This window comes from Musa acuminata, chromosome BXJ1-6 (genome assembly GCF_036884655.1).
Source record: "Musa acuminata AAA Group cultivar baxijiao chromosome BXJ1-6, Cavendish_Baxijiao_AAA, whole genome shotgun sequence".
NCBI lineage: Eukaryota > Viridiplantae > Streptophyta > Magnoliopsida > Zingiberales > Musaceae > Musa > Musa acuminata.
In genome coordinates this window covers 4,430,818-4,444,744 of record NC_088332.1, presented here as the reverse complement: position 1 = coordinate 4,444,744, position 13,927 = coordinate 4,430,818, and the positions used below count along the sequence as shown (strand labels likewise).

Below are 13,927 nucleotides of genomic sequence, written 5' to 3'. Positions count from 1 at the left end.
GGCTTCAATGTTAGACCAATGAAAGTGGATGCAACACTTCACCTGCTCAGACATCCAATTCAGATTGCTCATAATTAGCAGTGATTGAACCATGGAATCTCTCTAAATAAATATCATATTTATTGGACTAATATATATCAACTGGTATTTACCAGTTCAATCAAGCAGTGATACTAGAATATATAGTTCAATATCCAGAGATATTATTTTTATTATTTTAGTTAATGATGTATCAACATACACTTTGATATAACAGTTTCATGCCAACTTCATCGAAAACTACAATCAACATCAAATCGAAATTTAAAGCCTTGATTATTGTAACAATCATAATTTAACTTTTATGAGGATCCCATTAAAAGATGATCAATGACTCATTATCCTTCATTATTTTGTATAATTATTATTCTACTTTAATAATATCTATTATAAGGATTAAAAAGTATATTTCTCAACAATGGCATGCTTGGAAATTAGTACAAATACATCATATATGCAAAAAGTATCATGTAAATTGTAAATGTCATAGGTCTTAAGAATATTCAAACTTTGGTTTTTTTTATCTTTATAGTAAATCTTTGGCTTTGTTGTAGACATATCTTGGTGTGACATGATCAGGTTTACTGGGCTTATCTTCCACCACAGGATTAAGACATCTGCAGATGGTGGTCCTAAATATTTTTTTCTGATTAATTTTGTCCTCTCAATATCTTCATGTAAGGCTAAACTTCATTAAACTTAAATGTCTTCAAACAGTTGTGCTCATTTAAAGGGCATCAAGCAGGTCCAAATACAAAAGGCTATACTTCATTAAAGAGTCATAACTTTGGACTCCTCATGTCATGTAAGTGTTACATGTGAATTTTTTTCCCCTTCAAATTTGGAATGATTTACAAAAAAAAAAATAAAAAAAATAGGAATAATCATACAAGGGCAATAAGAAAGAAATAACAAAGAAAAATGCATAGAGTTATTGCCTAATCAAACTAATCAAAACACATGGAGAAAATGATGGATTGATGTACAGCCAACTAGTTAAGGAATAGTTATGTCATTATTGAGAGAATAAAAGAAAATAAAAAGAGAAATGCGATAGAAATTAGCTATGCAGAACTGCATCTTATGATTGTAAAGAAATTATGAGAAGCTTTACTGAAAAGTTCTACGCCTCAGCAGTTTTCCGAATGTGATGCACTACAAGAAAAAAAAAAAAATGGAAAAGAAAAAAAAAAAAGCTAGGTATCGCTGGGGTATCGGATCGTCTCTCAAGTTAGATTTTGAATTGTATAAATCATTCCTGCATGATTCATAAATTTGCATGCACCCATCCTGGTATCCTTATGTTTGTATTGTTCAGAGGCCTACAATATCTTCAGCAATTTCCTGCACTGAGCATGACAATTTCTATCAACAGGAATCTGACCAAGGGAAAAATAAATGGAAAGCTCTTTTATATGATTACTTCACTCAAACTGCTTTCTTAGTCACAGGTAATAGCAATGAAGGAAGCTTTCAGAATGGCCTCCTCAAAGTGGTACAGAGCTACAATTCATTCCTATCTGGCACACTGAAGTAGACTAGCCCCAAACCCATTCCTCCTTTCAACTAAGGCTACAACTCATTCAATGAAAGGTGAAAGGTCAATCTAACACAGGGAACTATATTTACATGTGCAATATTGTGTGAACAGTGTGGAGCTAAGAGATCAGATGTGGTCGAAGAAAGAATCCTCCTAATTTTTCTCTACCATGTTTCTTTGCTAAAAACAGACATCATAATTCACACCAATCATAGAGTGATATGTGGATCATATGGTTATAGTCATTCAACACAGATTCTGTCATTATATCATAGTCCAATCAGGTTATTTGTTATGTTATGTCTAAATCAAGACAAGAAATTATTCTATCAATGGATCGATACAGAGAATCTTCCACAACAACCTAGCAAGCTTTGATTCTATAAAAGAAGACTCATTCTAAGGTAGAAATATCATTTGTTTCTCTGAATTTTTATTGTATTTTTCATGTAGTCTTTTCTTTACCTCAAAGTAAACTCTGATTTGAGCATCAGATGAGGATTCTCTTGGGCACATTCATGACAATCCCTATTGTGCAAGATCAACTTCCTCAATTCATCATGATTACATCGATCATTTATCACCACACATCTTTCCTGAGGGCTGGACATTCTTTAAAGACATTGTCTGGCTCAACATAGCAAGTGACAGAGGCCACAACCATCTACCAACAAGAATGGCCCAAGTGAGGAATTTGAAGGATGAACACAAGTGAGGTATAATTGGACTTGCAGTGGATGCAAAGATGAAAGAAGGCAACACCTTTCATTGAAGAAAAGTGTTTCTTGACCTTGAGCTCATAGCCCTCACAGACAAAACCCAGTCATTTCTCCCAAGTGCATGCAACTGTTGACAACCATTGACAGGCATGAAACGTTTAAACACAGATGGGTAGCAAAAGATCAGTATTTCTTGATGACAATGCATGATTGACAGAAGAAAGAAACAAAATGAAGGGGGAGATAGTACCAATCACCACTGCCATTTAAGCACTAGAGGACATGGGTGTGAAGATGAAGGGGCTCTTTCTTTTCTCAACTTTAAAAAGCAACAAAGAAGTAAAAGAAAAGATATCTAATGTATTAATTCCCATATATTAATAGTTTTTAAGACTGAATAAGCATAACTTGAGAACAAATAATAGTGATAAGTTTAACTAAATCTAGTAATATATGCAATAACATATGGACTATATATTTATCTCACTAATAATATGATCCCATCTATAATGACACAGATGCTATAAGGTTAGAGGAATTAGTGGATATTATAAAGAAAACTAAATGTTGGATTTAGCTACTATATTAGGCTCAAGTGCAATGAAGAAAAATAATAATAATAATTTATGGTCACTAAAAGATTTGATCCATCTTAATCCATTTCAAACATTCATACAATTTGGACTTAATATTCCCCAAGCTTTTGCTTGCAAAGAGGCTGCTTCTAACTTCTTCCAAACATTCACCAAATCTAATAAACAAGGGGAAAATAATTGAAGAAGGATAAGCCAAAATAATAAGTCCTGTTAAACCAGCAACTAATTTGCAAACAACAGCAGTTCTACAACCAACACCTACACATAGTAAGTGCATCAAACATGACTCTCTTTATCTTTCCTCTCTTTCATGGGTTACACTTGTTGAGATCAGCCTTGGCTTGTCTTGGTGATGAGCCATCAGGGTGGACTCTTCCTTCAGTTCCCTTCTTCTGTCCCTTGGGCTTCTGCTGCCCTTCCTTTCTCTTGATCTTCTGCTTGTAGTGCTCTTGTTGGACATGGAGCTGGGCATAGCTGGCTCCAATGGACAACATGATATCCGAGAGCAAGAGGTTTATGAGGCTCCTGTGGAAGACTCTGAATTATAGCTTTGTGCAGTGTGATTGGGTCACAAGATGTGGTATTTATAGCAGTCCTCTGTCAATTTTTTTAAGGTTTTCCTTTGGTGGGTCATGCAAAGTGGGTGAAGCAACTGCTGCAATTGCAAGTGCCCTTTTGACCTTCCATCTATTATGTCACAATGACCCACAAAAAAAAAAGGAAAAAGTATTATCTACCTTTGTAACAGATAATGATGATAGTATTGTTGCACCAGAAATGTAGTGACACCCACACCATCTTTTGGTTCTTTACTTCCTTTGATGTGATCTAGACTCAGATTTTATCTTGTGGGGCAATCTATACCTTTGTGTATATGAAGATAAGATTCATGTCTCTACAGGAGGTGGAAGTTATGGCAGACATTCAAGTCTTTATCTGCAAGTTTCTGTGGCTAAAGCTATCTAATGTTATGTACTGTTTGGATAAGGTCTTGTAAGCCTAGGATTGGATTAAGTGCTCTCACTTATCTAGAAATGGGAAACAGAGTGGATAGAGATCAGGATCAACAGCTTTACATCTTCACTGGTAAGGAGGACCTTCATGGACAAGTTCAAGAGTATTAGTATGTTCTCATAGTGTCAGAAATCAAATTCATTCATGAGTGTTTCAGAAGATTATATTTAAGGTTCTCATATTAGCCATCCACAAAGTAGAAGAAATAGTGAGATTCCCCACCATCATATAATAATGTGGATATGGTTTGTGGGGGGATATGCCATGTTCCTTGTCTCCTCCATGCTAGTGACAAGAGATGAGGCTCAACTTCATGTTACCTGTGTTGAAATTTCTTTGAACAGAGGAAGTCCAATTATTAGCACAGTGAAATGACATACTGCAAGTTCTTACATAAGTAGTGACAAGCCAATTTGTTGCTTTTGCTGCTCTGCATTTGTGGAACCTAATGACTCAACAGATCACAACCTATCAAGAATAACCACCACCTCTGTAGTCTATTCCACTGTAATCTACAGTTCCTTTCCTTCTTCCTAAGTGAAACCAATGATGATATCTATGAAGGATGAAATGATTCTCCAAAAATCACTAAGTTGATCATATTTCCAAGTCTTTTACACTGATATCCATTTTTTTTTCCTGTGTTGATGCACCAGCAATGGAACAATTTTCTCAAAAAATTTGATCTGGTTTTGGTTACAGAAATAAGATGTTTGTGAATTATATTGCTGCATCATATTCAGAAATAAAAATAGATCAGCATAATAGAAAATTCAGAATTCCGAAAACCTACAAGTCCTACAAATTGTATAAAACTTGCACATAAATTATATAAATCAAACAAAAGAGCCAAAATGGATCAAAAATATAACCCACAACTGCAGTAATAATTAATCCTGCCCAAGCCACCAGTAACTTCAGCAAGTGTTTTCTGATCAGTGAAATCCACTTTATTCTAAGGGATACATTCACCCTTACTGATGAATGAACTCTTATAAAAGCCTTCATCACCTTGACCAAAATCCACATTCTGGGACTGCAACATCCTAAGATTTAGTATTTGAGCATGTTTAGCTCAACTTTGAACATGTAGCAACTGACATGGAAATGTTAATGCTGTGAGGTTATTTGGATATGTGATCAATGACCTTATGACCTTTAATTTACTATGCCAAATGATCGATACGCTCTCATACCATTTATTATCGATATTTGATCCGATGTGATAACTGATTCATTAACTTGATACATTTGAATTACTAACCGAAAATACTAATATTAAATCTCAAACTGAGGTGTCACATGATTTTATATATTTATAAGAATATTATTCTTATAGATACATGACACATAGATACATTGTATGGATACATGACCAATGACTATATATTTCACTTTTGATATAAAATCAATAAGCTGTTCAAAATGTGATTTTACATACCTAATTTAAGGTGTATGGAAAACAGTCAACAATTGTTTGCTCCTCATGAAATATTGGATCAAAGTCTTCTCAAGAACTTCTGAAACATCAAAGGAAATTGCCCCTATTTATGACCACTTGGTACGCTGTTTCCAGACTACCTAAGCAAAATACTACTCTTCAACCATGTGGAAAAAGCCCCACTTGCAGTTTACTGCATGTTGACGTTCAAAAATGGAGTGCATAAGTTTGATCACTTCCTATATTGGGTTCATATTACAGCCATGCATGCAGCTGCTACCTTCTGCATGTTCCCTAATCTTTGTTTATTAGCCAACTACGTGCGATTAATTATTATGAATCTCTTGCACACAATTAATCCTTTTCTTAACCTCAAATCTACTCAGGTCATTAGCCAAGTCCAACTTGTTGGAGTCTCTTTGCACCCTTCGAGATTGCATCAATGCCAAGCCATATATGGATCATTTCAAATGGTTCTACGCTATAGGAAGTCTAAATTTCAAGGTAGTCGGCTGTATTTAGCTGACTTTTAATGGAGGACTCTCTCAGAAGAAGATGGAGAGAGCAAACACTTGCTCTTCGTGATCTATATAAACTACAGAAGCAAAGACACCACCACCACCACCAAGGGATCGTGAGCTTTGTGTGGCAATGGAGTATTCTCTGCCTTCCGATGAGATCTTAGCCATTGTAGTGCCCATTCTGGTTTACTGGGTTTACTCCGGCGTATACTTGATGCTTGGCTCCCTCGACAACTATCGGTTGCACTCGAGAAAAGATGAGGACGTCAAGAACTTGGTCTCCAAGCTCCAGGTGGTGAAGGGAGTTCTTCTCCAGCAGCTGGTTCAAGCTGCTGTTGCCTTCCTCGTGTTTAAGGTCGAACACCAACGTGCCTCCATGATCTTTCTCTCTTTCTATCAACATCACTCAATGAGTTCATCTTGTGCATTTACAGATTACAGGTGATGATCACAGTGCAGCAGCCACAAACGATTCGGCCTCGTTTCTCTCGCTGGTGAGGCAGTTCGTCGTCGCCATGTTCGTTCTCGATACATGGCAATACTTCTGGCACCGATACATGCACCTGAACAAGTTCTTGTACCGCCACGTCCATTCATGGCACCACCGCCTCGTCGTCCCATACTCCTTCGGCAGCCAATACAACCACCCGGTAGAAGGGCTTCTCTTGGACACCTTCGGCGGCGGCCTCGCCTTCATTCTCTCGGGCATGTCGCCCAGAACCTCCATCTTCTTCTTCTCCTTCGCCACCATCAAAGGGATAGATGACCACTGCGGGCTGTGGCTTCCCGGGAACATCTTCCACCTGTTCTTCTGGAACAACACCGCGTATCATGATGTCCATCATCAGCTCTACGGCAACAAGTACAACTTCTCGCAGCCATTCTTCATCACATGGGACATGATCTTGGGAACACACATGCCTTACAAGCTGGAGAGGAGGGCTGGCGGTGGTCTTGAAGCTCGACCACTGAACCGCCGGTCTTGATCGATCGCCATGAGAATGTGTGGAACCGCTAAGCTTAGTCTCTTCAGCTTTATGAGCATCCAAATTAAGCAGCTTCTGTAATAACTTTGCTGAATCATAAGGTCGGATGAATTTTCTGACATAATTTCCTAAGTTTTTAATGTATCAGTATCTCGTTATTAGGATTGCAGTCTTCGGAAGTAATTGCGGAGGGTTGAGACCGACGAAGACAGCTATTCTCTTGGAGCAGTTTTTCTGCACACCTCATTAATGCAAATTGATGTTCCTATGGTTGACTTTGCCAAGTTGACCAAACGCAGGATGTGCTAATTGGATCACTATTTGGCAAACATCCTAATGAAGGGGAAGAGACAAGGAAGTTGACTTGGTCTAAAGTTGACCCAAAAGTCAAGGAACCTTTCACTGCCTTCTTGTGAGGCAGATTTTGATGCTGTATTTGGTTGACTGGATGAGTGACCACATGAATGATTGACAAATAATATCCATGACATGGCAATGGTTGGTTGGATGTCTCACATTTATCCACAATTAAGTCAATTATACTTGGCAAAGCAATCAAACTAAGTCAACATTCTTGAGCTTATTTAGTAGAGTCACTTCATAGCATATTATTAAAATGAAACAAAATTTATTATATTACTAATTGCATGATGGAATATTTGTTGACTACATTTTATTTTGTTGATAGAAATTATAGTTCATTAATTAACAATAGTATTTTTCTTCTTTAAAAAAGGATAATAAATAGATAATCACCTCCTCCTCACGTGACAAGTCATAAGTTATGTTATATTACCGGCCGGCCGGACGGCCGCCCCCTGAAACCCGGTTAGGGTTAGTGTTTGATCAATTGAACCTACGAGCTGGAGCCTCCGCCGATCGCGGAGCTCTTCTCTTCGATCATGGGGGACGAGCACGCAGAGAAGCCCCAGGTCCCCGAGGGAGGCGGGCTTGTGGCCGAGGAGGTTCCGTCCGAGAGCGGAAGCGGCACTGAGAAAAGGGGACGGGAAGAGGACGACGAGGAGGACTGTGGTTTGAAGAGACAGAAGGTGGAGGGGTCTTGGGAAGAAGAAAAGACGGATGGAGTTGACGGAAAGAGGGAAGGTGGAGGCGATCTGGAGGTGAGCGGGTGTGGGGACGGGAGGGAATCGGAGGCAGCGAATGTCGGGCCGAAGGGATTTAAGTCGTCCGTGGAGATGTTTGAGTACTTCTTGAAACTTCTCCGTTCCTGGTCGCCCGATCTGGATATCAACAAGGTGAGGCTTTATGTTCTTATAACAAATTTTCTTTCTTTTTGTTGGTAGAATAAAAGATGTCTTTTTTGTTATTAAACCAATGGGGAGATAATTTATATAGTTGAATTTGTCTAAATCTTTTTTTCTTAATTGCGTCGGAGAAGGATTCTTAGATGATCAGATTTTTAATCTTGAGAAAATGTTTCTGAATCTCAGCTTGTGAGCATAGTCAACATGCAATGAAAGATTGTTCTCTGCTGATGACACCTTTGAGTCTGCAACTTCTAGCTTTCTAATGATCTAAGTTGCTAATTGCATTTGCCATATTGTTTTGTTCGGAAAGAAAATTTTCAGCTTATATTACCCTAAGAAAATGTAACTACTAGTGTTAGAATTATAGGGAGTATGTCTAGTGAGTTTCCTATTAGCATAGGATTACATCAATGATCCACATTAAGTTCTTACCTTTTCACATTGATAGTGGATGAAATTACTAGTCATTTACATGATAGAAACCTCCCTAGTGTATATTATTTTATTATGATATTGTCTTAGTTGATGAGAACCTAAGTAAAATTAATTATAAACCTGAGCTATGAAAATAAGCCTTAGAAACTAAAGGTTTTAGATTAAGTAGGACTAAAACTGAATATATAAAAAGCAGTTTTAGTGATTCTAGGAATAGATAAGAAAATATAATTAAGTTGGATGGACAAAAAGTCCCTTTTAAGTACAAGCTTTAGGTATTTTAGATTATTTATTGAATAAGATGAAGAGATCGATAAAGATATTATTCATATAATAAAAACAGGGTGGTCAAATGGCAAGGGACGTTAGGAGTCTTGTGTGATCATCGGATATTTTTGAAATTAAAAGATAATTTATTTTAAGACAGTTGTGAGACCAACGATGCTTTATGGATCTGAGTGTTGGGTAGTCAAGAAACAACATTTGCAAAATTTTTGTGTTGCGGAGATGAGAATATTCGTATAGATGTGTGGAGCTACTAGGAAAGATAGGAAAGGAAATACTTTTATTATTTATGAATAATTAAATATCTTCGATAGAAGATAATATGATAGAAAATATTTTAAGATGGTATGGACATATGCTTCGGAGACCTTCGGATGTAGTAGTCAGAAGAAATGAAATGATTAATGTTAGTAGTACAAGAAGAGGTAGAGGAAGACCTAAAAAGATTTTAATAGAAACTATAAATAAAGATTTAAGTACTCTGAACTGAACTAAATATATGCCTTTTTATAGATCTCAATGATGGCAAAAGATCCATATAGATCTCAATGGTTGTATATTACCCTTAGAAAAGGAAGTAATATTTTATATGAATTCCTTTATATGTTTTGTTCTGAAAAGGAAGCAGAAGCTGCATCCTTATGTAGCTTCTTGATTGTTCACCATTAAACCAAGGAATAATAAATTTCTGAAGACAAAAGTAGAATTTTTATATAGTCGTATGTAGGAAGACATGTATGTTCATTTGGTTTTCAAGTTTTTTGCTTGTTTATTCGTAATCACATTTGGGTCTTCTCAAGGCAGTGCCTTGAGGCCCTATTAAATGTTTGAGAATGTAACAACTGAAAACATGATATTGTTCATCTGATCATGTTGACCTTGGAGAACCCAATTCCTTTTTATAGTTTTACAAGCTAAGAAGTGGAAATGACCTCTATTAGCATGATGGAATGGATTATGAAATGATTTTGCTCTATGCATGTGCTTTTATGTTCAAGAGAGAATTCTGGTCAGGCTAAAAGGATCATCTGGTCACTCCATATAAATATTTGAAATTCTTGAGAATATTGGATGTGGTGTGTCATGTCTTGAGTTATCAAATACAGTAACAACTAAGGGTTGGTATTTTTAACATTTTGTTTACTTTCACATTATAATTTCTGGAATGACCAACTAAGTTAGACTTTCAAACCCTTGATATTTAAGGGATTGTTAAGACTTGGTTGTCATCATCACTTTGACATTATAAGCGCTGGAGGGACCAACCAAGTCAGACTTTTAAACCCTTGATATTTTAAGGGATTGCCCAGACTCAGTTGTCATTATCAGAATCAGATAATCTTGAATTTGTTGCAGCTGAGCCAATTGATTTCTGATGCAAAATTGATTGTTCGGTTGGATTCTAGTTTAATACAAGTCAATCCCAGCTTTAATCCAGCTTGTTGCTGTTCCCAGAAAATTTCCAAATAGTTTTATTGATGTTGATTGAGTTTCGTATGATCTTGGCTGATTTATTGGTCATTGTTGAAAATTCCAGTCCCAGTCTGGTCCATTTTGCCAGGATCATGACATCAAATCCTATTGCCCATCCTGATCCTAGCCTTGTGAACTTAGCCTATAAGGTTGACTGGAGGGGACAACATGATTGCAAAGGTAAAGTTCTGACAGTACATAGGATGGAAGAAAACCTATCTGGCAGCAGATACTAAGATTCTTGTGGCAATTTGGCCATTCTTGGCAGGCACTACAAGCAATTTACAAGATGCAACAAAAACATTACAGAGAATAAATTGAACTAAAATGCGTCATTTTTTGGCCTGGGAACCAATATTGAACAATGCGACAGGAGCAAGACTAATAACTAGTGGAAGCAAAGTTCATAAAAGAGGTACTAAAAACTTGCAGAGAATGAAATGAAATTGATCTTGACTAAGCGACTGTTGGTTGTTGTCCTCCAACCATCAGGGGTCAAAAGTGGTTACTCAAGTAAAGTATAGAGTGTTTGATCCGGATCAATTTATTGACTGTGAGTCGGAACAAAATTTTTTTTGACTCTGTTTGTAGAAATGATGAAAATTATGAATGCCAGTAAACAAAAGTTCACAACATTGCAAGATAAATCTAGTAAACTTATTTGGTTACAGTGCTTTTGTGCAATCATGCCAGTATCTATGAAATGGAAACTAGTAGTGACTCTATTGTGAATCGGCTATGAAAAAACAGAAATTTGTGAGAATGAATATTGGAATCATGCATGTCATGAATAAAATATGTTATTATATTTAGCTATCGTATGCACTGTTTACCTTGCAGTAACATCAGTTTCTCATCTTGGATAAGTTGGATCTTTTATTAGTTTTGAAGAATTTGGTTTCTTGGCCTTACCAGTGATTGCAAAAGGCGCTCGGGCGAGGCGAGGCGAGGCCCGAGCGCCTCGCTAATGTCCCAGGCGACGCGCTTCAAACAGGCGCCGCTTGGGCGCTCGCCCGAGCCCAGGCGCTGGGCGCTTCGGGCGAGCGCCTGGGTAAACCAAGGCGACCGAACCATAATTTTAGGTCTGGTTCGGTCTTGGTTCGGTTGTTAGTTGGTTCAATCGAACCAACTAAACCGATATAACCCCAACCCTAACCCAACACTAACTTGTTGCCGCTGCCGCTCTCGATCCCGATCCCGATCGCGATCTCGTCGCTCGCCTCGCGCCTCCCGCGAGCCCTCTCGCTGCTCGCGTCTCCTGCGAGCCCTCCCGCGAGCCTTCCCGCTGCTCGCGCCTCCCTCGAGCCATCCCGCTGCTCGCGCCTCCCGCGAGCCCTCCCGCTGCTCGTGCCTCCCGCGAGCCCTCTCGCTGCCCGCGCCTCCTGCGAGCCCTCCCGCTGCTCACGCCTCCCTCGAGGCCTCCCGCTGCTTGCGCCTTCCGCTCCCTTTCCCTTTCCCGCTGCCGTCGCTCGCCGCTGCTTCCTCGTTTCTCCGTCAGCAGGTTTATACTGTTAATGTGATTATATTTATTAATTATATTATATATTATTATATTTTTATTTAAAATTTTAAATATTTATATTTATTAATTATATTTTATATTTTTATATTTTAGCGCCTCGTTTCGCTCGGGCGAGCGCCTAGCGCCTTGGGCGTTTTTGGACCTTGGCGCCTAACGCTTTTTAAATCACTGGGCCTTACCAGCTGACTTGCCATTAGTGTTTAGACCATCCTCCAAACCTTTTTCATATCGTTGTGGATTGTCTCATTGTTAGTGTTTTTCTCTTCCTATATATCTATTGCTTATTGATTGATTTGCTTTTTCGAGTAAATATTATTTGATTAAGACTATATGTTATTCTTAAAATGATTTCGAATCCTTCTTGTATGGATCTGATTTCTTGTTAATATGTTGCATAAGATTGTTATTTTCCGTTGTTTATCATGTTTATTTTTAGTATTGGATCATACTCTTAAATAAAGTGTTTATTTGTAACTATCACCAAAGAAATTCGTAACAAATTTGATGTTCTCAATATAAAACACTGCTTATACTTTTGCAGTATGAGCACATGGTACTGCTGGACTTGTTGAAGAAGGGGCATCCTGAACCTGCTAAGAAGATTGGAGCATGAATTGAGGCATTCCAGGTGCGGAACCACCCAACATTTAAAAGTCGATGTTTCTTCCTTGTTCGGGCTGATGGAACTAGTGATGATTTTAGCTTCTGTAAATGTGTGGATATGATACTCCCGATGCCTGACCATTTGAAAGCCCAGTCAACTTCAGATAATGGTAGGGTTTTTTATCACAAAAGAGGCAGCCATCCAAGGGGAGGTGGCAGAAGCCGTGGTAGAGGCTATGGAAAGAGAGGTAGTTCTGGGAAATGAATCATATATTTTTTGCTTCTTTTCTTTGAAGTAAAAAATATCATATGATCTAATTTCCCTAAAAGGACCGTTTATGGCGCATGTGTTGAGTTCTATATAGTTTTGCTAAAAGGACCGCACATGCGTTAAGTTCTATATAACAGAACAGAAAACATCTTTCTATTTTGTATGGATTTTATTTATGACATGTCATGCATAATTTTGATATCAATGTCCGAAATTTTGGTTTGTGTTACATTTTCATAATCTCTTTACATGGTCGATACCTTTTCTGTTTGATATTGCTGTATGTTGTATCATCAAGAGCAATTATAGCCATTTGGAATCTTCTCAATGTTGAACAGGTTATAAACAAAAGACATTATCCTTTAGAAATTGGATGGTGATAGACACCCTTAATGTCTCTAAATCTGATCTCTATGTTTGTTGGTAGTGCTAAACTCCTTGTGTCCGTCCACATGGTCATGTGCATGACTGGAACTGGATGTCATTTTAAGTTCACAGGATTCTACATGGCTTTCTGCTACTGATTGCTTCCTTTTGCTTCCAGGATCTAGTGGTGTTTGAGAGCTATAGCAGTATCAGATTAATGTGCAGTCTCCAATGAATGTACATATCAGATGCCGCTGGGGTACCTGACTTAGTTGGGCGGCAGGCTGTAGCTCATGATGATGCCTATGCCTATCTTGGTTAGCACCTCCGGCAGTGGCTTCTCTCGTAAGATCGTCGGAGCGACCATTTTGTCCACCGGTGGTGGTGGTGGTGGTGGTGGTGGTGGTGGTGGTGGTGGTGGTGGTGTGGGTGTGGGTGTGTAATGTCTGTTGCGTTGCTTTGCTTACTTTCATTGCTCTTTGTATGGGATATGAAAGAAATGATCCTTGATCTACAACAAACTGGACATTGATTTTTTGAGAATCAAATCTTCAAAAAAAATGAAGGTGTATCCTTCACAAACATCACCTACAAGACTATTGCCAGAGCATGCTCGATGCAGTCGCTCTTATATTTTTTGTATCTAAGCCACATCTGAAAGACTAGTAGTTTTCTATTTGTAAAGTGAAGAAACATTCCCTTGCTTACTTGGTAAGTTTGACTGACATAGTCCGCATATCAGAGACTTGAGTGGCCGAAACAATCTCACCATATGAACAAGTGAATCCCACCATATATCAGAAGGTGAGCATGTTCTAAACAATCTCACCATATGAACAAGTGAATCC

At 38.1% G+C, this 13,927-nt stretch overlaps 2 protein-coding genes across 3 annotated transcripts; both read left to right on the top strand.

The window, feature by feature from the left end:
* The first annotated feature begins 5,983 nt into the window (after positions 1-5,983).
* Positions 5,984-6,988, top strand: LOC103988205 (sphinganine C4-monooxygenase 2). Its single transcript, XM_009406760.3, has 2 exons — positions 5,984-6,225; positions 6,305-6,988. Exons 1-2 carry the CDS (start codon positions 6,001-6,003, stop codon positions 6,854-6,856), a joined length of 777 nt encoding a protein of 258 aa, XP_009405035.2. The 5' UTR covers positions 5,984-6,000; the 3' UTR covers positions 6,857-6,988.
* Positions 6,989-7,655: 667 nt separating this feature from the next.
* On the top strand, positions 7,656-13,786 carry LOC135675726 (protein EMBRYO DEFECTIVE 514-like). 2 transcript variants are annotated; one of them, XM_065186176.1, is made up of 3 exons: positions 7,656-8,112; positions 12,381-12,467; positions 13,258-13,786. In XM_065186176.1, exons 1-2 carry the CDS (start codon positions 7,759-7,761, stop codon positions 12,450-12,452), a joined length of 426 nt encoding a protein of 141 aa, XP_065042248.1. In that variant the 5' UTR covers positions 7,656-7,758; the 3' UTR covers positions 12,453-12,467; positions 13,258-13,786. The 2 variants fall into 2 exon arrangements, with proteins under 2 accessions (XP_065042248.1, XP_065042247.1); XM_065186175.1 differs by having other exon boundaries at positions 12,381-13,315.
* Positions 13,787-13,927: the final 141 nt, after the last annotated feature.